Raw genomic sequence first — 24,720 nt, 5'->3', positions numbered from 1 at the left:
GTGGTGTTGCGGTCTGTTGTACGCCTTTTCGCCTATACCACTTCTGCCCAGAGTGCTGAAGAAGATCGGGCACAACCAGGCCCGAGTCATCCTTGTGGATCCGGATTGGGCACGAAGATACTGGTATCCGGAGCTACTCAGCATGGCGATCGATCCCCCGGTCCGACTGCCTCTTCGGGAGGATCTTCTGTCGCAGCAGCAGGGTACGGTCCTTCACCTGAACCTTTCCAGCCTCCACCTCCATGCGTGGAGATTGAGCGGCGACAGTTGACAGCTTTCGATCTTCCTCCTCAAGTCTGTGATGTTATTCTGGCAGTCAGGCGTCTCTCCACTAAACCGGTATACGCCTTGTGGTGGAAAAAAATGTTGGCATGGTGCACAGCGAAGGCTGTGGATCCCCTTTCTGCCTCTCTTTCAGAAGTCTTTCTGTTCCTTCTTTCCTTGGCCCAGCAGGGCTCTGCTCTGGGAACTTTCAAAGGTTATATTTCTGCCATCTTCGCCTTTCTACGGCTTCCTGATCAGCCTTCTCTTTTTAAGTCTCCGGTTGTTAACCGTTTCCTAAAAGGCATTGCGCACACGTTCCCTCCGGTTCCGTTTATAATGCCTCAGTGGGACTTGAATCTTGTGTTGACTTATTTGATGTGCGCTCCCTTTAAGCCGCTTCACAACTGTCCTTTACGTGTTCTCACCTTTAAGGCTGCTTTCCTGGTTGCTATCACCTCTGCCAGAAGAGTGAGTGAGCTCCAGACTCTTTCTTCCAAACCTCTTTTCCTTTCTGTTCATCCGGACAAGGTGGTTTTCTTGCCAAAGGTTGTTACGCCCTTCCACATCGGGCAGACCATCACTTTGCCCACCTTCTTTCCGCCTCCCTCAAGGGAGGAGGGGAAGCTCCAACGTCTAGACCCAAAACGGGCGCTCACATTCTATCTGCAGCATACACAACAGTTCCTGGTGGATGACCAGCTCTTTCTTGCATACGTGGGCGCCAAAAATGGTCGGGCCGTGCATAAGCGGACCATCTCCTGGTGGGTCGTTCTGTGCATCAAAGCATGTTACTCCTTGGCTACGAAGGAGCGTCCTGTGGGGCTGCGTGCTCATTCCACCAGGGCAACGGCAACCACTACTGCCTAGGGACTCGGCGTTCCCTTCCTGGACATTTGTCTGGCAGCTACGTGGGCCACGCTGCACACATTTACCAAGCACTACTGCCTTGACAGTCAAGTCCGAAGGGACGGCTTCTTTGGCCGTTCTGTGCTCCGTGACTTTCAGGTGTAATCTTGTTCGCAGACCCACCACCGGGGTTGGTATTGCTGGGGTATCTATTCTAAGGTAAGGAATTTATCACTAACGCGTCTCTTTCAGATGCACAAGTTACTACTTGTGTAACAATATAGCTGTAAGAGACATTAGTTAGTGATAGATTCCTTACCACCCCACCCATCCTCCCCGTTCTGCTAACTTATTACTAGGGTTAAGGTCATCCCCTTTAGGGCCCTTGTTTTATGCACCAATGGTCAGTATCTTGCATGGCTCAGCGTTCCTGGCCCGGAAAGTCGTGTACAGAACTGACGTCAGCGCGCATTGGTGGCGCCTAAGGACTCTATGTGACGTCATCTCGGCGCTTACGACGCCAGTAACAGATGCGGAGCCGCAGGACGCCACCTACTGACGCGCAGGTGTACTGCTAAGCAAAACTTTCTGCATCCAGTCTGACGCCTGGGGATATTCTAAGGTAAGGAATCTATCACAAACTAATGTCTCTTACAGCTATATCATTACACAAGTAGTAATTTGTGCGACCGTTCAACTGGCTGAGTCTGAGCACTTGCCCTCCTATCCATCTACCTCTTCTGAAGGGCCTCCTGTCTAAGCAACAAGATAGGGTCTTTCAACTGACTCTCCTCAACCTCCACCTTCAGGTATGGACATGCTGTGGCAGAAACTGGGTGGACTTGATTTTCCTGCAGAAGTAGTGGTTGTTATTCTTGATGCTAAATCACCCAAATCTGTTTACTCTTGTCTTTGGGCCAAGTTAATATATATAATAGCATATATAGAAACTGTAAAATTGATCCTCTGCAGGCCAGATTGTCTAATGTTTTGATGTTCCATCACTGGCTTGGCTTTACAGTGAGGACCCTTAAAGGTTACTCATGGGCCCTAATTATAATGCATTTCATAAAAAGGGCTTGCTTAGTATATGTTTTCTTGTGCGCCGTTAATTATTCCTAAGTAGGATCTTAATTTGGTCTTCAAGATTTGATGTGCATGCCGTATGTACATATACACAGTAGTTCACTGAGATTGCTGACCATAAAAACAGTATTCCTCATTCAAGTTACTTCTGAGCACGGTGGTGTGAGTGAGATACAGTTGATGCAAGTATAACCTCTATATACCACCTTCTAGGGCATTGGCAAGGGATAGCCTAGTGCTAGACATCTGTTAGGCTACTACAGCGCCATCCGTACAAATATTCCCCCGGCATTCCCTTCTTCAATTACTCCCACAATGTGAGTATTTTACCCGCTGGGTCCTGCAAGGCTTGCTTTTGTCAGTCTGCAACTCAGACCCTACAACTTTTGGGCGGATCTGCTTTGGTATCTGTTTAAAAGGTGAAGAAAATGTGGTTAGAAATATCAACCAGAAGGACAAGGTACCTACCTTTGGTGTTGTTTTTCCTGGAGGATACTTCAACTGTAGATTCATCACTGCCAAATCTCCTTCCCCTTTCTGTTGAGTGGACTTTTTTAGGGTTCTAAAACAGTCCTAAGTTAGATTTCACATACTGTTACAGGTACAATCTCATCATGGCGATCTGCTTCTAAGAGCATAGAAGAGTTTATGTGGAAAACTGACAGCACAGAGATGTGGTACATATATTTGGCTTCATGCCAACACTTCCAAAGTAGATGTGAGGCTGCACGGAATCAGTGGCGCCACAGCGCACTAGTACAATTGCTTTGAAAAGTTCTACATCAAGTCTAGCGCCTAGGGCGCTTAAAAGGTGAGGAATTTGCGATTCGCTGTTAAAGGTTGGTGGATACCACTGATGATTTTGGAGACGAGCCAAAATGCATACTTTTTGTGTCTATCAAAAGAGTACACACCTCTGGTTATCCTGATCCCTCCTGCACAAACAGTGTAAATGTATCCCTCAGGTGTATATCCAGTGAATGACTCTGCCTTCAATCCAAATGTACTGATTTAGTGATTCTGGAATGCATGTGCAGTATAGGTGTGAGAGTGGAGGCCATGCGCAGAGTAAGAACGAGCCTGAAATTGGCTGCTTTAGGCTTGCTCTACTTTCAGCCGCTTGTTAAATAGATTTCAGTTGATCAAATATAGTGAAAGAGACAGCCCAGGTGAGGCATGCATGAGAGTGAGAGAGATAGATAGAGAGAGAGGAGAGGGCAGGGAAATGACTGGGATGTAGATGATAAGAGACAGTGAAAAAGAAGTAGAGAGATGGGACCAGTATAAGTGGATGAGGTTCAACAGAGAGAACAAATGAGAGAACAAAGGTCAGATTGAGTGTAGAAAGTAGAGCACCTCCATCCCAAAGTATTCTGAGGCTCTGGGACCCCATCCGCTAGGGACTGCATCATTTAAAGGAGGGTGCTCCTGTGCCCTACTAGCTCCCTGCATGCTGCAGCAGCCAGCATTGCTCCTGCCCGGAGGGAGAAGCTCTTTATGCCACTCCCTCCGAGCGGGAGCAATCTGTTATGGTTCCCTGCCAGTATCATTACAGGCAGGGAAACAAAATACAAGTCTGTTCCCGGATGGCCGGTATTTTTAAAGTTCCTGCCCACGGGGACCAGACTTTGTGATGGCTCCCATTATGCAGGAGATTTGAAAATGCTCCTGCCAGATGGTAGCAAACACATTTTTCAATGGCGACGCCGGTGTCCCGGGGTGGGCTCCCTGGGACACAGCAAGTGAACTGACTCTAGGGGATGGAATACCCAAGGTCAATAAAGGCTCTGGGGGAGGACTGTGCAGCCCAACTCCTTTTTTCAAACTCACACCCATGAGAGATGGGGTTCCCCCAGAGGCTCTTAAATGCTAGAGGAGGAAGGCCGCATAGCCCCCATCTTCTTAAACACTTTGGTCCCCAGGGATGGGATCTATGAGGCAGAATGCAGCTGGTAGGATGGATGCCACTTGCCCCCTCCTGTTTATTAAAGAATGCAGTTCCCACTATCCTGCTGGGGCCCGACTTGATTGCAGCAAAAGTTGCTGGGTTATTTTTCTTCAAAATTTTGGCCCTAGGGCGGTTCCTCTGGGTCCCCCCACGGGTGTTGCAGGTCAGGGTACCCTGCCTTTTTATATAATTTTTTATTTAAACTTCAGGGCAGGGGACTAAGTCTGCGAGCAACATTTTTCTCATGTTGTTGACCGCCAATCAGAGTGCTCGCCCCCGCGGGAATCTGACTCCCGCAGGAGCAAGCTGCCCCAAGGGTAAAAAAAACTCCACTCAGAATGCTCTATTTTTAAATTGGCTCTCCAGCAAAACTCTTGCAAGTATCTCACGGACCCAACTGTCCAGTTATACAAATCTTAGCAAATCTTATACAAATCTTTTTAACTTTAATTTCTTTAAAACACTGACGGAAGTACACCAAATCACAAAAAGCACAATTATTAAAATAAGATCTAGATTCCTGCCAAATTTGGTGTAGTTCCGTTCAGCAGTTTTTGCTGTAGTGCTGCCTAAAAAAAGTCCAAGGAAACTGCATGGGAATTTTGTGTTTTGGGACTCCCTTTTTTCTCTTTCCTCTCTTGATCGATCACCCCGAAACTCTCCATGCTCGCACTAGGAAAAAACGAGTTTTGAAAGGTTGTGTGAAGATTTGCCAGACGGCTCCAAAGTTATTAGCAAATCAAATAAGCCATTTACTATGGCAAAATGACCTAAATAGAAAATATATATATATATTCACTGAAAAAAATCACAGGTTTCTGGGACATTATAGTTAGTTGGGCATTTCACTCGTACAAAACCAGAGAAATTCTGCTGTTATAGATAGTTGAGCTAAGTATAACTCGCGCCCCCGCAATGCACTGTTGATGACGTCACATATTACATCACTCATTAAATTGTCAGTGACATCACTGAAGCCATCACTGATGACTTCTCAAATGACATCACTGATGACATCATCCGCTTAATATCTGATGCACCTCCTCATACCTTAATATAACCTTTCATACACCCACTCTAAAATAAAGACTACCATTCTTGAAACCATAGACACATCAATGCCAGTTAGTACATACCCACTCACTGATTCATAGGTCTACACACTTCCACTTATTCACCCATACAGTCACTCATCAATACAGCCACTATTGTATTCACTCATACACTCATACACCCATACAGACACTCACATACCGTACAATTTCAACAAAATAAAATTTGCCTGCACATTATTTGTCCAAAAAGTCTAAACAGTTCTCACTCTTCGGGGCATCCATTATAAAAACCAGAGTTTAACAACTTATGCAACTACAAAGATAGAAGAGCACAGTAACCTGAAGTGTAAATATCCAACCTCATAGAGTTATACAGAACTCAAGCATATATCTTACATAACCATTTTGTTCTCTTAGAAATGAAACATTTTCACATCCTTTTTTTCTGTTTTTGCTTTTTATTCATATGTCTTCGTGTTACTAGACAAGAAAGACGATACATCCAAGACACAGCCTACACGTTTTGTCCCACTTTCACAGGACGTCTTCAGGGCTGTCAAGACACACAGGACCAAACTTTAGAACTATAACCTGACAAAATGCAACTGACATACATAAATACACAAGCGGAAACAAGTTCCCATTTTCTACATTACTAACACAAGATAAGTTAATTCTAAGACAATAGTTCATGTTAACAGTTTAATCCTAATGGACAGAAATGAGACTCATGCAACTGTTAAAACACTTGATTGCACACAAGCATTATTCAAGAGTCAGCATACCCGAGAACGTGAACAAGAAATACATATAGTACACATTCTCAATAGTTCATTTGTCAGAACACTCATTGTACAGGGATTTTTTACCTGTGCACAGTAATGTTCTCGATTATAATGCTTTATATTCATACCATTGGATCATGGAAGTTCTAGTTGCTATATTCAATTTTTTGACATGGACTCATACCGGTCTCCTATAGAGCCTCATGCTGCCTCCACTCAAGTATTTGTCTGAGTCAAGGTGATCTTACCAATATGTCCTTGTGTTTTAAAGCATGCCAAACCACTCAATATTATTTCACAATAGGTGCACCATGCTCCAAAAAGAAATTCCTAACATTCAAATACGAAGAAAGGTTGCCAATATTCCAAACTGAGATAGTTCAAGCCCACAAGCAAAATTAGGCATCAATTTCAAATAAGTCAGGGTGGGCTTTGTCTGCATGTAGTCGCCCACTATTCGCATGGTGAGAGTCATGTAATGGGAAAAGGGTGTGCCTAATGCAGTAATCATCGGCATGCGGTGCAGTGGATGGTGTGAACACTGATGAAAGGTGGGAAAGGGACCACTCCAGCTACAAAGATCTGGACCAATCAAGTAGAATGCGGACTGAAAAGTGGATGCCTGGGTCCAGTCAAAAGGGGGGCTGGTCATGTCTGTCGAAGATATGCTAGATGCAACAAAGCAAGAGACTACAACTCTAAAATTCAATAAAATCATGCAGCATGCGGTATTAGTATAAAGTAGTGCAGGGGTATCTCACCAATATATGTCATGGTGTATTAAAACATGTGGAGCCAGTAACCATCTGTGTACAAGTGGTATACTATACATCTCAAGCTATATATAACAATACAAAAAGGCCTCTTTCAAAGATGGTTTGTAAAAAACAATGGCATCCTGTTACCCAAGCCTTCTAAGGCGGTCTAATGTGTGTGAGCTTAATTACTTCTATATTTATGGATGATCTAGGGCATGCTGTGGACATGCCTAAAGACATGTGATGTGACTCCAAACAGTGTTTAAGGGCATAGTGAATCATTATTTGGCAATATAGCAACCATGTTTAGACAAACTTATATACAATTGCTTTTGTAAAGTTACATGGCACATGTATAGATTCAACTATATCTCCATCATTAACCGGAGGTCAGATGTATAATATATGAACCTATTAGCACACACACCATCACTGTCGTAAACACGCCCAGGCTGGAAATATATGAAAAACATATGCATGAATGTAGACACCATTTATGTCCTGACGAATAACCAGAAGTCATCCTGTTCATTGAGATCTTGTTCATACGTATGATATTTCAGAATTCAAAAATATCACATAATTCATAAAAACAATTATTCTCCAGCCTAAGCCACCATCTCGAGCTATTAAAGCAGAAAAGTCATAATTCAGGCACTATGCATCATCCTTCAGTCTTATGACAAGCACTTCGCATCTCTTCTGAATAGAGGAAAACTAGATGCTGAACTATAGACACTGATTCTGATCATTCCGCTGCTGGTTTGTCCTGCAGAAAGAAGGTGCCCTGTTCTCAGTCCCTCCCTAACTTGCTTTGAAACATGAAAGTTGTAACACTATTCCTTTTCACCAATTCTGTATGCCTATGGTAACCCATAATGGCTTCCCTGATAGTGTGGTATCCGCAGTTTCTGGCCAGAAAAGGACTTTGTCAGTGTGCATAGTCCTCTGTATTAAGTTCTTCTACACATTGGGTAAGAAGCAGTCTCCAGAAGGGCTGAAGGTCCATTCCACCAGGCAAGTGGCTGTAACAACTGAGTTGGCACGTGGAGTGCCTGTGTTGATATTAGTTAGGCTGTGACGTGGGCATGATGCATATGTTTACAAAACCCTTCTGCCTTGACAGCCAGGTATGTCAAGAGGGACATTTTGCCTGTTCTTCCTGCAGGACTTTTTTAATCTGAGCTATTCCACATACCCACCACCATGGGGGAGGTACTGCTTTGTTCTGTAGTCTAGTGGTAAGGATTTCACGGTTAGAAGTAGCCATCAGAAGAACAAGATACCTAACTTCGGTAAGTCTCTTCCTGGTGGATACTCTGTCTAAATGGAGATTGCTTTCAGCCCTTCCTCATCTGTGAAATGGTTCTCTTTTGCCCATATAAAAAGGCCCCATTCTAGATGTCTGCACACTGGTACCCTTGAATATTTTTGAGCTTCATATCAGAGAGCGCGGAGAGAGTCGAAAAGAAACTGACATTGATGTGCAGGGGTGAAGTTTATACGCAGATCCGTTGTCACTTGGGTGGAACAAAGTCAGTGCTGAGCTGTATGGCGCCACCTACCAGCGTGCTGGAGCAATGCTCTTTTAGATAAAGTACCCACAAGAAAGTGTTACCAAAGGTAAGTAACTTGTTCATCACTCTAATGCTAGGCTACTTTATATAAGAATCTCTTTACTGAATACCACTAAATTGCTGGCCAGATTCTTGAGGATATTCAGTCCTCAGGTCAAGCTGTCACCCCTCAAAAAGGAGTTCATCCTTCTCTTCCCACCAAATTCCTTCATTTCTGTACACACTGGTTATCTCAGGAAGCTAACTCTAACTTAGGAGTGCTTGAAACATTCTATTTGTCAAGAAGACACATGCAATCAAAGAACCATTTTCATGGTGTTTCAAAGTTTGAATTCGGTTCCTTCAGGTTCCTGGACAATCTTTATTTGAAGCCTTCAAAAAAGAGCGTTAACTACGCAAAACAATCTCACAAGTATTTTGTACTTAAATATGTCTATTCCATTTGATTGTTTACTCATCTAGCTGCATATTATTTATTTTGTTTTATAACTGCCCTTTATTGAATTGTCGTAAGTGTCTGCATTTCTTAGTACTGTTACATGTGACATGTTCCCAAGTGAAGGACCCTATCACTCTTTGAAGCTGGTCCGTTCCTACATTAAATTGCTAATAAATTTGATTCTCCAAAAGGCGGACTTCATCCTTATTTCTGCATGTACATTTTTGCAATCAGTTTTTGTACATTTGATGTATTCTTCAAACACTCCTTTTTGAAATTGATTCTGTTTAAAAAATAAATATGCAATGTAGCTAGCGTTCATGTGAGGAATATCATTATAAGAGATGAGTTTACAGAAATTGTTTAATCTGAAAGTTATTAATGCGCATGATTTTTTGGTATGAATGGTAATTTTTGTAAGGGTTTATTGTAATATTTTCTTTAGAAGCACTCCGTACTGTAAATGTTTGTATATGTTTTATGTATATGAAATATGTGCACAATAAATGTAAGTTTCTGATAGAGACATCTAGTTGCAGATTACTCACCTTTTGAGTAGTCCCCAAAGTGGATCCAGAAACTCTTCAGCAGTACCTCGGGTGCCGCCAGAAGGCACTGAGCAGCTGATATGCGCACCTTGAAATGTCTTCAGTGTGTACAATGTTACCCCCTAAATAACAGGTTTCAAGCCCTGTAGTGACAGTTGCAAACAGATGCCTTTGACTGGTAATCACCAGTTACACCTGTGGTGCTTGGGGTCGGACCATGACTCCAAGGCCTACAGCAACTGCATCTATGAACCCGAAGACCATCAAAGACTGCAAGGCGAATGTTTACATCAACAAGCACAAAAAGACCCTTCATCTGGGCCGCTCTAAGTCGCAGTCTCCGTCCAAAGTTCGCTGCTGATTCTATTCCAATTATCACTCCCCGGTCCAGCCTCTGAGGAATTTGCCTCCTATGCCATGGTAATATGTAGGGTGGCCGAAGTACTTGACCTCCAGACCGCACCTTGGAGCATAAAAATAATGTATTGACCAAAGTCCTCCATGCAGGACAAACATCTTCTGAGACCTTTCTTACATTTAACAAGTCACTGATAGATACCTCATGAGGGGTTTGGGCCTTGTTCTGAACTGACAATCAGTCTACAAATTGCCAGATGCCATTACCCCACTCCTAGTGGCCCTGCTTTTCTCATACAGCACCCTTCACCCTAGAGCTTAGTGCAAGCCTCCACAAGTCGATCTAATGGCAACACATTTCCTTCCACTCCCCTGACAGGTAATCTAAATGGGTGGAACCATTTGGCAAATATGTATTTTCTTTCACCAGTTTGGCCCTCCAATCTAGTCACGCCAGCTGCTTGTTGGCCAATTTATTCCCACGCCCATGGGATTCGGTAGCACAACTATTCCTTGGTGTGCTTAAAGACATTGGACCTGTTCTCGCTCAGATGATTTAATGATCATAATGCAGCTAAATTCACGATTTGTTGTGGCTTGGATACCACCAATTCCATCACGCGGGCTATTGAGATCAGTGCTGCCATTTCCCACCATACATGGCTGTGATTGACTGGTTTCTCAGACAAAGTTCAGTCCTCCCTGATGGAGATGCCCTGCAACGTCACTCGCCTGTTCAGGATCAAGGCTGAATCGGGTGTAGAGCATTTTAAGGAGAGCAGGGCTATTGCTCGCTCTTGGAGCCTTTCTGCCACACCTCACTAACCTCTGCAGGTCCACTGCTGCTTTTGTAGGTTTGGCCGAGGTGCCCCATACTGCCAGCCTGTCCAACCTCTGCAAGGATTCCTGCAGTTTTATGGTTCGGGATAAGTTGTCCACCACCACTGCAGCAAAGGTCAACAGGTAGCCCAGTCTATCATTCCCCCTGCATTTCCTCCTGAAAAATCTCTTTAGCATTCCCTCACGGGAGCACAGCCACCTCTCAGGGTGGCAGACTCAACAAATTCTACTTGGGTTGGCAGGCGAACACTTGGACAGGTGGGTTCTACAGATCGTTCGTATTGGCTTAGTCTTCCTTTCTTTTATGCCGCACCTTCCGCCGTCGCCCCAGGGACTGATGGAACACCATCTCTCCATTTTGCAACAGGAATGCAAGCCCTTTTGTCCAACGAGGTTAACAAGTGTGCCTGTGCCAGAAGTAGGTTATCGTTGTTAATCCCGCTACTATCTTGTGCCTAATTAAGATAGAGGCCTGTGGCCTTTTTCTAAACCTGTGCCCTCACAATGTCCTTTTTGGGAAAGAAGAATTCAAAATGCTCACGTTAGCCAAGGCCTTGTCTGTCATCGATCCTAGAGACTGGATGGTGGCGTTGGACCTTCACAATGCTCACTTCGATATACCCGTTCTGACGGCCTACCGGTTCTACCTATGTTTTGTGGTGGGACAGAAGCAGTGCCCCTCGGCTGTTCACAAAAGTGGTGGCAGTTCACCTTTGGAGGTTAGGAGTGCAATTCTTCCCTTTCCTCGATGACTGGCTGTTGAAAGTGGGTCATCTTTGAGGTTCACTATCAATATGCCAAAGCAACACCTGACTCCTTCTCCGACTCTCCCTTTCATCAGAGCCATTCTGGACATGGTCCACACATGCAGGCTTTGAGCCCTATCTTTAGTCTCAGTCCTGGATTTCATTGAGGTAGACTCTGAGGCTACTGGGGCTGATGACATTGCAGGTATCATATTTGGACTCTACCTTGGATCTTCAGTCCCAGTGGGCCTAACAACAAGGGGACTTCTATGACCATGTTCAGATTTCGTAGGGGACTTCAAAAGATCTGCAGTGGTGGTTTCTGGACCTCGATTGGATCAGCGGCAGAACCCTCGCCCCTCCACACTCAGGGCAGACAGTGGTGACTGATGCGTCACTTCTGGGTTGGATAAGCTACGTGGAAGGGGTGGAGATCAGAGGCCTCTGGTCGCTCATCTTTGCCAGGTTCCCTGCTCCATCAACCTGCCGGAGCTGGGACCATCCAGTTGGCTTGGAAAGCCTTCCTCATTATATGAAAGCGAGTCTGGTGCAGATGCATCCGGACAATCCCACAGCCATGTGGTACTGCAACAAACAGGGCAGAGTAAGATCATGGACCATGTGCCTGGAGGCCTTGCGCCTCTGGAAATGGCAGGACCACCAGGGAATTTTCTTGGTGGTGAGCCACATGACAGGATCTTTGAATGCCAGGGCAAAGGAGCTCGTCGTCGACGCCTAGTAGATCATGAGTGGCAGCTACACCTGGCAGTGGCGTCAGGTCTCTTCCATATATTGGGAGAACCTTGGCTAGATCTGTTCAGTACAGCTTAGAAAGTGCAATTTCAGGACTTCTGTGCGTTCGAGTTTCCAAAGCCTCTCTCATAGACACATTCCACTTTGAGTGGAACTCTAGTCTCCTGTATGACTCCCCACCGATACCACTCCTGCTCCAAGTTCTCAAGAAGACTAGGACATTCTAATCCCAAATCATCCCAGTGGCTTCGGATTGGGCAGGGAGAGTTTAGCTTCCGGAACTCCTGGGCTTGAGCATCTGTCCTCTGATCAGGCTTCCCCTCCAGGAGAGCCTGTATTTGCAGCAACAGGGCATGGTTCTGCTCCCTGGCTTCACCATGCTTTGAGACTGAACGGTGACAGCTGACCAGCTTCGACCTTCCTTTAGAGGTGGTTGATGTCATTAGCCAGGCACTCCTCGATGAAAACTATACTCCTGTAGGGATAAATGTGTAGTTTGGTGTGGCACACGCCAGATTGCCCCCTCCTGGCCAAGTTATCTGACATTCTATTGTTTGTTTTGTCTCTTGCCTTGCAAGGCTTTGGTTTGGGCATGGGTAAAGGTGTTTCTTCTGCCCTTTCCATCTTCTTGCAGTTGCCAGATCAGCCCTCCTTTTTTTAGTCACCAGTGGTGAGCTGTTTTTAGGTTTCGACTTTATGCGAGGGGCGAAGCCACTCCCAGTCGAAATCTGTTGTTTTTAGTAGTGAGGTTAGGACAGCCTCTGTTTCCAATTGGCTAGCTCCATAAATGGAGGCTAGCCATTGGGAGGCAGAGGCTGTCAATCGCGCTTTCTCACGAAAACGCGATTCGGGGGCGTTTCTGGTGCTTTTTTTAAGCCCCGCCCCTTTGTCCCGGGCCGCGCTGCGATTGGCTGCCGGCCCGGGACACCCCCGTGACGTCATTCCCGGGCCGCGCTGTGATTGGCTGGCCGGCCCGGGACACCCCCCTGACGTCATTCCCAGGCCGCGCTGTAATTGGCTGCCGGCCCGGGACCTGACTTGTTTTATTGACTCTTCTCCAGTTATGTTCACGCCAAGCATAAATACATACAACTCGCCTTTGGAGAGTAGAGGAAATACAGATGTAATTACTTTACAACATAAGAATATTGTACCCAGACATCCAACTGAAAGCTGTGCAGCGCTGTCTTACCCTTTGAACTTTCTCTTGCCCAATACTTTTTCTCTTAGACGAATGCAGCGTACTCTTAGTCACAGCCCAGAACTTCAGATTGCTTTAAGGGCTCCTGGGATAATAGCTTTACAGCCTGAATTTTATTATTTTTCTTGGTTGATGTTTAGCGGGCGGGTGTTTAACAAGATCTTGAACTACAGAACTGCTGAGAGCCAGGATTCCAGCCAAGTGAAAGGTACTGAACGCACTCCTTTACTCTGCAAACCGCAGAATCTAATTGGGAGGGACAAAGAGAAACTAGCCGGCCGGTATTGTTCAGCAGCCGTTCCCACGAGCCCTGCAGTCGGCAAGGAGGAGGCGAGCAGGGAACACGGCGAGAAAACAAGCCTCTGAAGCAAAACCTCACGAGCAGGGCATTTTAGGCAAAAAGGCGGAGAATGGAACTCGTGGTGAACGACACAAATCCTGCGTGCACCAGCAGGCAGGCGCCGTATTCTCATGAGATTTTACAAAGTAAGTTCACAAACTCATAAAGTTCAAGATGAACAAAAGTTGTAATCCTTTTCTACGCCCCCTTCCCCCGCTCAAAAAGTTTAGTGAAATCTGCTTTTTTTTCTCATGAAAATGTTTTTTTTCCGCCTGAGTTTCGCGAGCATTTCTTTCTCTTAGTTTTTATCTAAGAACCGCCGGAAGCATTGCATTTTTCTTCATACCTGAAGGCTGGGTAGAGTTTTGTAACATTTATAAGCAGATACAATGTGAACTTTGTGCGATTTAAGACGCAGCGTTATTTACACTTGTAAGACAGGCCTCATTTATAATGCTTTTCTAAGGCTATTATCGGTGATACAAAAAACATGTCTTATAGGGGCATTTTCGTTAAGTATCGATGTGTGTACCACATGGCTAGACTCTTAAGATCAGTTGTCAGTGTCAGCTGAAAAAAAAGTGTCATGTGACAGCTTCGCCTTCTGCGCCCCTAATGCTATGTCAAAAGTGAATAATTTTATTTGACTACTCATTCAATTAAATAAGAATGTCAGAGAATATTGTTTAGCTGTATTCGTTTATCCCTTGTGTGTGTATTTAACCCACTGCTACATGCCATTACCCGAGTGCCTGATTTAGGTTTTACCGTAGCCGGGGGCACTCCCTTGGGGTGTTGCAATCAATGTCTGTATTTAAAATGAGTACACACCTTTTGGGGGGAGCGGGAGGTGTCATTGAATTACATGGAGAAAGCCTTTAAAACATTTTGAAATAACCACTTATTTGCGTTTGTGCTAGAAGATATGAAATGTGACTTTTGTGTGAGTTTCAGAGTACCTCTTATTGTTTCTTTGTCACTTTTTTTGGTATGCTGCACAATTTTGTACCAAATTAGCTTTTGTTATTGTTCAATAACGGTTCCCTTTTTTCTGTGTGACGATTTGGGTCTTCTTTGATGAGGTCCCATTATGAGCATGCAATGATAATTCTGTTTCTCATGCTAAACTGCGTCATTGCTTTTAGTGCTGGGTGAAAATGTCTACCAAGGACAGTTGTCCATTTGGTGTATCAATCTCATTTCAGAATACAACGTGCACTTTTTTCTCAGATGGACGGGGCTAATTGGTAATTGCCCAGCTCATATTGGGAAAAGGCTGCACTGCTATTACTAAAAACAACACGTACTGCCTTATACCAAATGCTAATTTGAATTATAGAGTAGAACAATTTGTACTCGCATATAATATTTTTAGTTTTTATTTCAAAATAATATATTTTTGTGTGCAACAAAACTACATAAGATGCTTTAAAGCCTATAAAAAACAACTTATCAAATAGTTCAATTAAATAAAAAAAATCTTTATTTCGGCCTATATTGGCCATAAAAGCACATCAAAAATATTGCAGCACAATTTGGTCACATGATTCGTGCAAGGATAAAGTGCACGTGCATTGCAACATTAAGAGAAGTTCTAAATATAAAAAAGAGCTCATTCGGAATTAATATTTTTAAGACGTTTAAAAAGGTAATTAAAAAATGTTAATACATTTTGTTTGTGTTGAAAAACTAAGATTAATCAATAGACTCAACTTTTAAGATAGTTGACCGTACACACCACATAGAAAATAAGTAACGAGTAACTGAGTACACTATGGGCAGACTGGTATCATATGTTAGGATCCTATAGGCCTCCGCGCAAGACTTTGTCCCAAGATTCCGGCACACCTGTTGTAGCCATCAGTATCTAGCCTTCTTGTATGCCGGGCAGACAAATAAAACATGTTGGTCTGTCTTCAGTTTATCTGCACAGAATGGACAGCCCTGAATCAAAATATTTTCCCATTTACTTGTAAATATGCGCAATGGTAGTACGCCGTACCTAAATTGCAGGTACAGTTTTTTTGCAAGGGGGGACTGTATGACATCAAGTACAGATTCCAGCTTGTATTGGTCTTTTACCTCTAAAAAAGATAGGGTCAGTGCACCTGTGTCGGAATTGGCCTTGATCTGATTAAGTTTAAATTCTCTAAAGATCTTTGACAAGGCCTTCTTGGGAGTTGTCATGCTAGTTTCTTCAGCGTTAGCCCATAGGTCTCCCATCCTAATAGCAGCTAAGGTTTTTTTGATATAGGACAGCCAGGGGATTTTATCAACTCTCTGTAGATTTATGACTTCTTTCAGCTCTTGTCTGCGGAGTGGCGTTAATGGTATACTTTTGGGGAGACCTAGAAGCTGCCTAATAATTCTCATTTTTAGATAAATGATCACATACTCGATGGCCCCAGATTTCTGCCCCATATAAGGCCGCTACCCTACCCTGGCCCCTATAAATTTCCATTGCTGAACCAACCTTTTTGTGTGTGCACTTCCCAGACATCTTTGCTATCCCCCAGCAGCCTGTGCCAGCTTTAAGCTGGCCTTTTTAATTTATGAGGTCCACTCAATTTTGTCTTCGAGTGTTAAGCCAAAGTAGTCAAAAACTTTAAGCTTTAAGCTGGCCTTTTTAGGTTTCGCCTCCCCGAAAGCTGCGTAGCAGACTTTCGCAAGGCGAAAACTTTTGAGAATAATATGTGGCTTATTCCCGCCTCGGTCTTCCATTGGCTAGCTCTATAAATGGAGGCTAGCCATTCGAAGACAGAGGCGTCCGTCATTCACTGAGGCTATTCGTGGGCGTTCCTGGGATCTTTTTCTCATCCAGCCCCTTTTAGGACGTCAGTGCGGCGGTGGGCGGGGTTTATTTTTTGGCTCGTCGAGGTTTCATTTGGTCATTCCGCGGCCGACTGCCGCCGGAGGAAGTCCAGGTCCAGGTGAGTGATTGTGGCCGTTCCCGCCACCCCCCCCTCCCGCTGTCCGTGTTCCCGTTCCTGCCCCCCTCCCGCTGTTCGTGTTCCCGCCCCCCTCCCGCTGTCCTTTCCCGCCCCCCTCCCGCTGTCCGTGCCTTTCCTGCCCCTCCCCCCTCCCGCTGTCCAGGTGTGCCCGTTCCCACCCCCCCCTCCCGCTGTCCAGGTGTGCCCGTTCCCGCCCCCCCTCCCGCTGTCCGTTCCCACCCCTGTCGGTGAGCTGGTCCATAGGTTCGTTTCTCCGTGGCGACACATTTAAGGACTGCTGTGACAGGGAGGTGAAGGGCGGTCCATGTTTTACATTCTAGGGGTTCAGCTTTAGAAGGTTAGCGCAGCCTCAGCTCACACAATAAGTCCTGCGCGCTGCCATATGTTACGAAATGCTATTAGGATTCATTAGTGACCTTAACTGGTTTATGGGGACTAAATTAGTCTAATATTCGCCACTACCTAAGTTCTATTCAATTGAGTTGGTATTTGCACCCCACGTGGACCCCTTACCTGGGTTTGCAGCTGCTCCTGCCAGCCCCCCCTCCCGCTGTCCATGTGTGCCCGTTCCCGCCCCCCCCTCCCGCTGTCCAGGTGTGCCCGTTCCCGCCCCCCCCCCTCTCCCGCTGTCCGTTCCCACCCCTGTCGGTGAGCTGGTCCATAGGTTCGTCTCTCCGTGGCGACACTTTTAAGGACTGCTGTGACAGGGAGGTGAAGGGCGGTCCATGTTTTACATTCTAGGGGTTCAGCTTTAGAAGGTTAGCGCAGCCTCAGCTCACACAATAAGTTCTGCGCGCTGCCATCTGTTACGAAATGCTATTAGGATTCATTAGAGACCTTAACTGGTTTATGGGGACTAAATTAGTCCCCATTCTGCACCTGCTTTCATCAACTCTCTGATTTCCCGTCACACCCCTGCCCGCACTCTCCGCTCATCATCTTCTGCCCTCCTCACTGTTCCCCGTTTTCACAAATCTCGCACTGGTGGAACCCGTTTCTCTGTTCTTGCCCCCCGGTTCTGGAACTCTCTTCCTCTTTCTATGCGCTCGATCCCTATCTTTTCACACTTCCGTAAAGCGCTAAAAACTTTTCTGTTTGCCCTGGCCTACCCCCGCTAATCCTCCTGGCCCTGTCTGTCCGGTTCTTTAGAGCTCCCAGCGCCAGGAAGCCGTTTTGGCCATCGCGCGCTTTACAAATATTTTCATTCATTCATTCATTCATTCATAATATTCGCCACTACCGAAGTTCTATTCAATTGAGTCAGTATTTGCACCCCACGTGGACCCCTTACCTGGGTTTACCGCTGCTCCTGCCAGCCCCCCTCACGCTGTCCATGTGTGCCCGTTCCCGCCCCCCTCCCACTGTCCAGGTGTGCCCGTTCCCCCCCCTCCCGCTGTCCGTTCCCACTCCTGTCGGTGAGCTGGTGCATTGAAGCACTGGAGCTGCAATGGTGCACTAGTGCACCCCGGGGTGCGCTAGTCCCGCGCGGATCGACACTGAGGCGAAACCGTTGCATTGTAAATGCTTGTTTTCAAGGGCTCCAGCATATGTTTTCCCTATCTCCTTTTTTAGATGCCTTAATGGGACCTTAATATGGTTCGTACGTGTTTGATGTGCAGTCCATCGATCTGCTTCACACCTGCCTTTTACAGCTTCTTACTATCAAGACTGCGTTACACTTCACCCCTCCAGGGAGGAGAAGATACTTAATTGCTTCGATCCCAAGAGAGCAGTGGTTTTCTACATACATTGTGGCAAAGAAAACTTGGTGAATGATCAGCTCTTTGTGGGGTTAACTGGAGTGAAAAAAGGCAAGGCTGTGCAGAAGAGAACCATCTTCTGCTGGACCGTACGTGGCCTTCAGATATGCTACCCTTTGGCTAAAATATACAAAAAAATGATTATAGAATGCTGAATTAATCGGGCTGCATCCCAATCCATTGTTATTTTGCACACCACATCAACTCAGTTTGTATATTTTGGCTAAAAAGCAGCCCTTAGAAGGACTGTGTGCTCATTCTGTCAGGGTCAAAGCTGTTACCACTGCATTAGCATGTGGAGTGCCTAACTTGGATATATGCCCTGCAGCTCCTTGGGATTCCTCCGTAGTTCATCAAGCCAGATCACCTGGATAGCAAGGTTTGCAGAGAGAACCATTTTGCCCGCTCATTCCTGCAGCACTTTCTGGTTTCAGGCCATTATTGATCCACCCTGCTTTGGTATCTGTTCAAAAGGTGAGTAATCTGCAACTAGAAGTCTCTATCGGAGGAACAAGTTGCCTACCTTCTGTAACATTCGTTTTGGTAGACTCCATCTAGCCACAGATTCCTTACCGACCCTTTCACCCATCCCCTTCTGTGACTCGATTGTGCTCTTTAATATGATTCCCAATCTAGGAATCTGCACACTGCTCATGACCTGTTCACTCTTGGGGCTCTGTCTCTGGGGACTCGAACAGCAGTGATGCTAGAAACATTTTCAGAGTAGGGTTCTGCCATCCATGTCAGGGATTGTGACAATTCCAAGCCTCACACAAAGAACAAGTATAGCAAATTAGCCATGTCCAGTGAGCAGGAGAGAGGTAAAGTAGAGAAGTACATTTACACTCTGGTGAAATTTGTAGCACACTGTTTAGTGAAGCATGGTGTTGCAGTGTACTGTCCTTTACAGCTAGCACATTTGCCATTGATATGGGCCCTAAATTTGGACAGATATGCAGATTTTATTATGAAAGTATGTAGTGCACTAAGGATAATGTGTGGTATTTGGGTTTCATTAAATATTTATCATTTGCACATCACCATATATCCCCATGTAGAGGGCCTTGATATGTTATAATCCTATTTAAATCTTAATTTACATCACACTTCAGAATTACAATTTTTTTTTACTTCGTTTGTGCTTTCCCAACTTTTGATATGTTTTGAAATATTTATAGGTATTTCAAAGTTATTGTTGATTAGAAAAAACACTGACATCCTACAGCCTTACCTTTCACACTCTTTGTAGCCCAGGCACATTATCAGATAATTCACCATACAAAACGCTCTACCTGTGCAGCTAGAGAAAGAAAAGTAAACTGCAATCTCCATGTTAAAAGAATAAGCCGGCAATTTGACAGAAGTCATAGCCTAGGCATTTGACCTATGTGGTTGAGCGCATTACAAATGTGACTAGATAAAAACAAAAGTTAAAGGCATGTGCTTTACTCATTCACCTTCTGAACTCCAGCATGTTAATTTTTGGGGTGCTGCAGCACTCCAGCAACACTACTTCCAGTTCCTATGGCAGCCAGCCTCTTATGCAACTGATGTCAGCATACAAGGTCGGCACCTATGTGGGCCCCGCACATCATTTCTGGAGCGGAATGCCATCAGTGCAGACCCCCACAGCATCACCTGACCGCTCTCCAAGGCACTGCTGAAACGTTTCCAGATCCAGTCTAACACCTGGGGAACATTCCAAAGATGAGGAATCTGATGCTAGATAGGGCCTCTACCAGAAAGACTGTTACCGAAGGAAAGTAAATTGCTCTTTGAAAACTGTTAAATGTTTTAATGATTAACTCCTATGTTTTTCAGAGTTGGAAATATATTGTTTTCAGTTGAGACGCAAACAACAGAAGAAAGAACACAACTTTACCATGCTGAAATAGAAGCACTATATAAGGATTTAACCGCAAAAGGAAAAGTTTTAATCCTGTCTACTGAATTAGGGGTAGGTACACGACTACTCTATTCTTTGAGACGTGAATTCCTGAAGGGTATTTTTCTGCTTGAGGTGTGTGCTATTGTTAGCATTTGATAAAATACAATTAATTTCTACACCTTATTCAATGACCCCTACTTATGAGTACGTTTGGTTTAAAAATGTATACTGGCATTCCAGTACTGTAATTGACTCATGACTTTAAGTCATAACGAAGCAGTAAGTTTTACCTTGTTCATTGTGCTATCACACCTTTTATTTTTAGTTTAATACTTTTATTTCAATTAATAGAAAGAGTCAAGAAAAAGGAATCTTCCAAATGATAAGAAGAAAATCTAAAATGAATTAAGTGGGCCAGTAATAACAAAGAACAATAAATACAAGCACAAATGCGTACTACAATGAGAATAAGTATAATGAAGCATCATTTTAGAAGTTCTAGTAATGTTTGTAAAGCAAAACACTATAAATAATAAATCATGGCTAAGTAGATATCAAACAGAAGACGTGATAGAGAAGAAACTCAGAAAAACTTTTCCAACTCAAAATTGGACACTGTGGGCCAGATTATGATGGCAGGCGAACGGCCATCATCAGTGGCGAAACGCCCACCTACAGCCCCTCGGTCCAACTGCCGAATTACAATACCAGCGGTCTGACCCACGGTCAGACCCACATCGATCGTGGAGGGGATACCACCATCTCCACCAGGAACAGTGATCTCGACGGGGTGACCGTCAGATTCGTAGTACAGAATGGAGGCGGTGCCCATGTAGGCACCGCCGTCAGGATTACGATATTCCTTTTCGACAGCCTTTTCATGGCCGCAAGAATTCCATGAAAAGGGTGTCAAAACCGAATTTGTGGTCCCCTGACCGTCGTGGGTCACTTTAAAGTGGCCCTGGGGGCACTGTAATTCCCCCATGCACCTCCATGAACCATGTGCCATGCGCTACATGGAGCATGGCACGCGGTCCATGGACTTACAGGAAGTGCTCCGTTTCCCAGCGGCTTGTGCTGCAGCCCATTTCCTGGGCCACAGAACAAGCCACCCTGAAAAGGAGCACTTCTTGACCGCCAGCCCCATAATACAGCAGTCTGCCCGCCGCCTGCTTGTAGGATGGTCTCCTGACTGTCGCGACAGCACTCGATGGTCCAACCGTCCGCTATAGCAATCGACCTCTGTGTTTCAATGGTCAGTCTGAGAAGTAGGTGTCTTGATAAATTACTGCAAAAATGCAATTGGGCCAGAGTATGTCTGGTCTTCATAATAACCTTTGTAAACACCAAATCAAACCTTTAAACAGTGTCTCGGGTGAGTCTCTAGTCTCGTCCTTAAAGTTCCTAGGCATTTAAGTGCCAGCGCTTTACATACAACAATTTTTATTTTGGCAACAATATCCTTCAGTTAACTGACGCCAATCCCTTTGGTTACCTATTTTATTTGTTTATTATTTTACAGACTTTCAACCCTGGATCCTAAATTTGTTAACTTGCCCTTTGCAACTGTATTTATATTTCTTATGTTTTTGTTATGTTTGTAGAATTTTGACTCTCTAAATCCTAACCATAGAACATATGCTCAGATTCTACCTTGGCCATATTTTTTTGCTTGGGAGCAAAAACACTGCAATGTTGAATTGATTGAATCAATAATTTGATCTACTCTTTCATATCATCGGAGCATCAAAGTGTCTTGCACTACTCATTCGATAAACAAGAAATATCGGTTCTGTGCTGATAGACTTCACATTCTCCAGTGTTTAATAATCGTCAATACTGCATGGTTCGGCTTTTTGGGATTTATGCTTCTCCAAGGGCCATCTGCCTTTAAAGGTCAGACATAGTATTAAAATAGTTTCCAAAACCTTTGAAGGTGTAATAAAAGGTGATCTAAAAAGGGTTCCTGAGACCCCATAGTCCGGTTTAAATAAGTAACATCTGACATATCTTCTCTTAATTGACCTTCAAATGTCCCCATCATCCTTTTCATTCTTTGCTACTCAAACACATTTCCTGTCCCAGATCTGCCTAGTACTAGACCAGTTTGAGTATATGCAGGAGATTTCCAAACTAGCTGTTGAGCAACAGATAGCTCCCACTTGTAATTGTGACCACTGATACCTTTCAAGTTAATGGTCAAAGGCTATTTGGTATTCCAGAGAGGCACATTCTGCTTCTACTTTAAGAGCCATATGATGTTAGATGCTTAAATGTTGGTGAAACTTTATTAGGTTTCCTTTGCTTTTGTTGAAATACTGTCAGTGCCATAGTAAATTTCCTCGAATGGACGCTATTTATGTGGCTCCTTTTTACTCGGAAGAAGAGGGTGACTGGCAAGAGCTTGTTATGTAACTGAACTGAAAATATTGAATCCAGTTTAGTTACTATTAAGTTAAGCACTCTAGGAGGTTGCGTTTTGCGGACTGTATTTCTCATCATCCTACTTTCCTTCAGAAAGGAGCAACACGTAACTTGCAAAAGTAGGAATGTTCCCATTTTTAGTCTGTAATATTGTACTGTGCTACTGTACCTTGGGAGAGGCCAGTCCAAATGAGTCCCAGGATTAATGTGGCAAGGATTTTTTTATTCATTCTCATCAGTGTGGCAAACCCTGACATTACCCTTTGACAGATCTGCAACCTACATATTGCTTCTGGAAGTCCCACTGTGTGAGATTCTGTGGTTTTTTTGTGGATGGATTGGGCAAAAGTGTGCTTTGCAAAAAGGAGTTCTACTAATACTCCACAGTTCATTACATATCTTTCCACCTAAATATGTGTCTGGTCTCCAGGTAGCTGCTGTTTTTTAATTCCAGTTGAATACTGTGTATTTGCATGCCAGCGGACCACTTTCTGATTAAACCTGCAAATAATGCTGTGTTGTAAGTCCATCCGCTATATCCGTATGAAGCAATGTGCCTATAGAATTAACATTTCTTTGCATAATTGCAAAACATTCCGCTGCTTTTAGAAGAATGTCATCTCTTTATTGAGTTTGCTAAAAGTGTGAAATATCTTCAAGGCAGATATTTCAACTACATTTCCAAAGAGGCTAGCATTTGTATGCCACTTAGGATCAATCTCAAAATTAAATCAGTGTAAATGTAGGTGATTGCAGAGACTATATTATAAAACTTGGGCTGCTTGTCAGGAAAACGGCGATCTGACAGATTACTTTTATCTTCAAATGTGACCATGTGAAGAGCACACTAACCTAATTATTTGAATCCTACATGCTGCTTGAAAACATGCAATGACTGGTTGGGGGTCCATCATTGTCCTAAAGTAAACTAGGCAGATTGCCCCTTTAGATAAGACTCTTGTCCCTGTAATATTCAATCAATCAATCAATCAATCAATGCATTTCTAAAGCGCGCTGCATACCCGTGAGGGTCTCAAGGCGCTAGGGGGGGCGCTAATGATCGAAGAGCCAGGTCTTGAGAAGTCTTCTGAAGGCCAGCAGGTCCTGAGTCTGTCGTAGGCTGGTAGGGAGAGAGTTCCAGGTCTTGGCGGCGAGGTAGGAGAAGAATCTGCCGCCGGCGGTGGTTTTTCGGATACGAGGAACTGTGGCGAGGGTGGCTGAGCGGAGGCTTTGGGTGGGGGTGTGGAAGCTGAGTCTGTTGTTGAGGTATGTAGGTCCGGCGTTGTGTAGTGCTTTGTGTGCGTGGATGAGAAGTTTGAAGGTGATCCTCTTTTTGACGGGGAGCCAGTGCAGGCCTCTCAGGTGGGGTGTGGCTGGCTAAATGAGGCTGGGACATCTGCTCGTATTGACCTGATGCTCGACCCACTGATATAGAATGTGGAGGCATATTCTTAGCATTGGGACACTTGTCTAGATTTCAGACTGTATCTCAAATGAAATAGAGGTCAAGGCGGAAGAGCTATTTTCTGAGAATAGTACCGTTAAAGGTGTTATCCATTATCTAAAATTTTGAACTGTTAAATATGGCTTTAGATGGAAGTCTGGGGAAAAAGATAGAAATTTTTCCAACAGTCTGCAATGAAATCGTGCCTATGCACCAGCCACAGTCATTGGATGGTGTCAGTGGATGGAGGGTTTATAAGGCTCTGAAATGATTTTGCTGTTTGCACATCATCTGTTCTTCAGTGGATGCTTCCTTCTGCTTTTATTTAGGACTTCGCATTGCCATCCCAGTCCTGTACTGTCCTGCTGGGTGATTTTGATTCCCTGTTGGTCAGTTGCACTTGCTTGTACAGTGTTCCTGACTGTTTCAAGGTTCAATATGGTCCTTGCATTTTTCTTGCAAGTATGTTTTTACTTTACAAAGTATTTATATATTGTCTGCCATGTTAACTTAAAAAAAGGGAGCATTGTGTATCCATCCTACGCACTGGCTTAAAATGTTGAATCATTCAACATCTATTAACCCAAGTTGTATGAGTCGTTTAAGTACAATGTATGATTTATAGAATCTCAATTGGCATTTAGTTTTGATCTACTGAGATCAGAACGGTCCCATGTCATATTTAAGAACTGCATGTTGAAAAGAAACGT

General features: G+C 44.4%; 1 protein-coding gene across 2 annotated transcripts in view; it reads left to right on the top strand.

Annotated features, from left to right (window-relative positions):
* TTC13 (tetratricopeptide repeat domain 13) overlaps nt 1-24,720 on the top strand; it is a 1,212,286-nt gene that overhangs the window by 894,607 nt on the left and 292,959 nt on the right. For both annotated transcript variants that reach the window (XM_078649075.1, XM_078649076.1), the window contains exon 19: nt 20,076-20,211. In XM_078649075.1, the coding sequence (XP_078505201.1) occupies nt 20,076-20,211 (136 nt within the window). The remainder of the gene's footprint in view (nt 1-20,075; nt 20,212-24,720) is intronic.

This window comes from Lissotriton helveticus, chromosome 6 (assembly GCF_964261635.1).
Source record: "Lissotriton helveticus chromosome 6, aLisHel1.1, whole genome shotgun sequence".
Lineage (NCBI taxonomy): Eukaryota > Metazoa > Chordata > Amphibia > Caudata > Salamandridae > Lissotriton > Lissotriton helveticus.
Note: the sequence above shows the minus strand (reverse complement) of the source record. Positions and strands in the feature narration are given on the sequence as shown.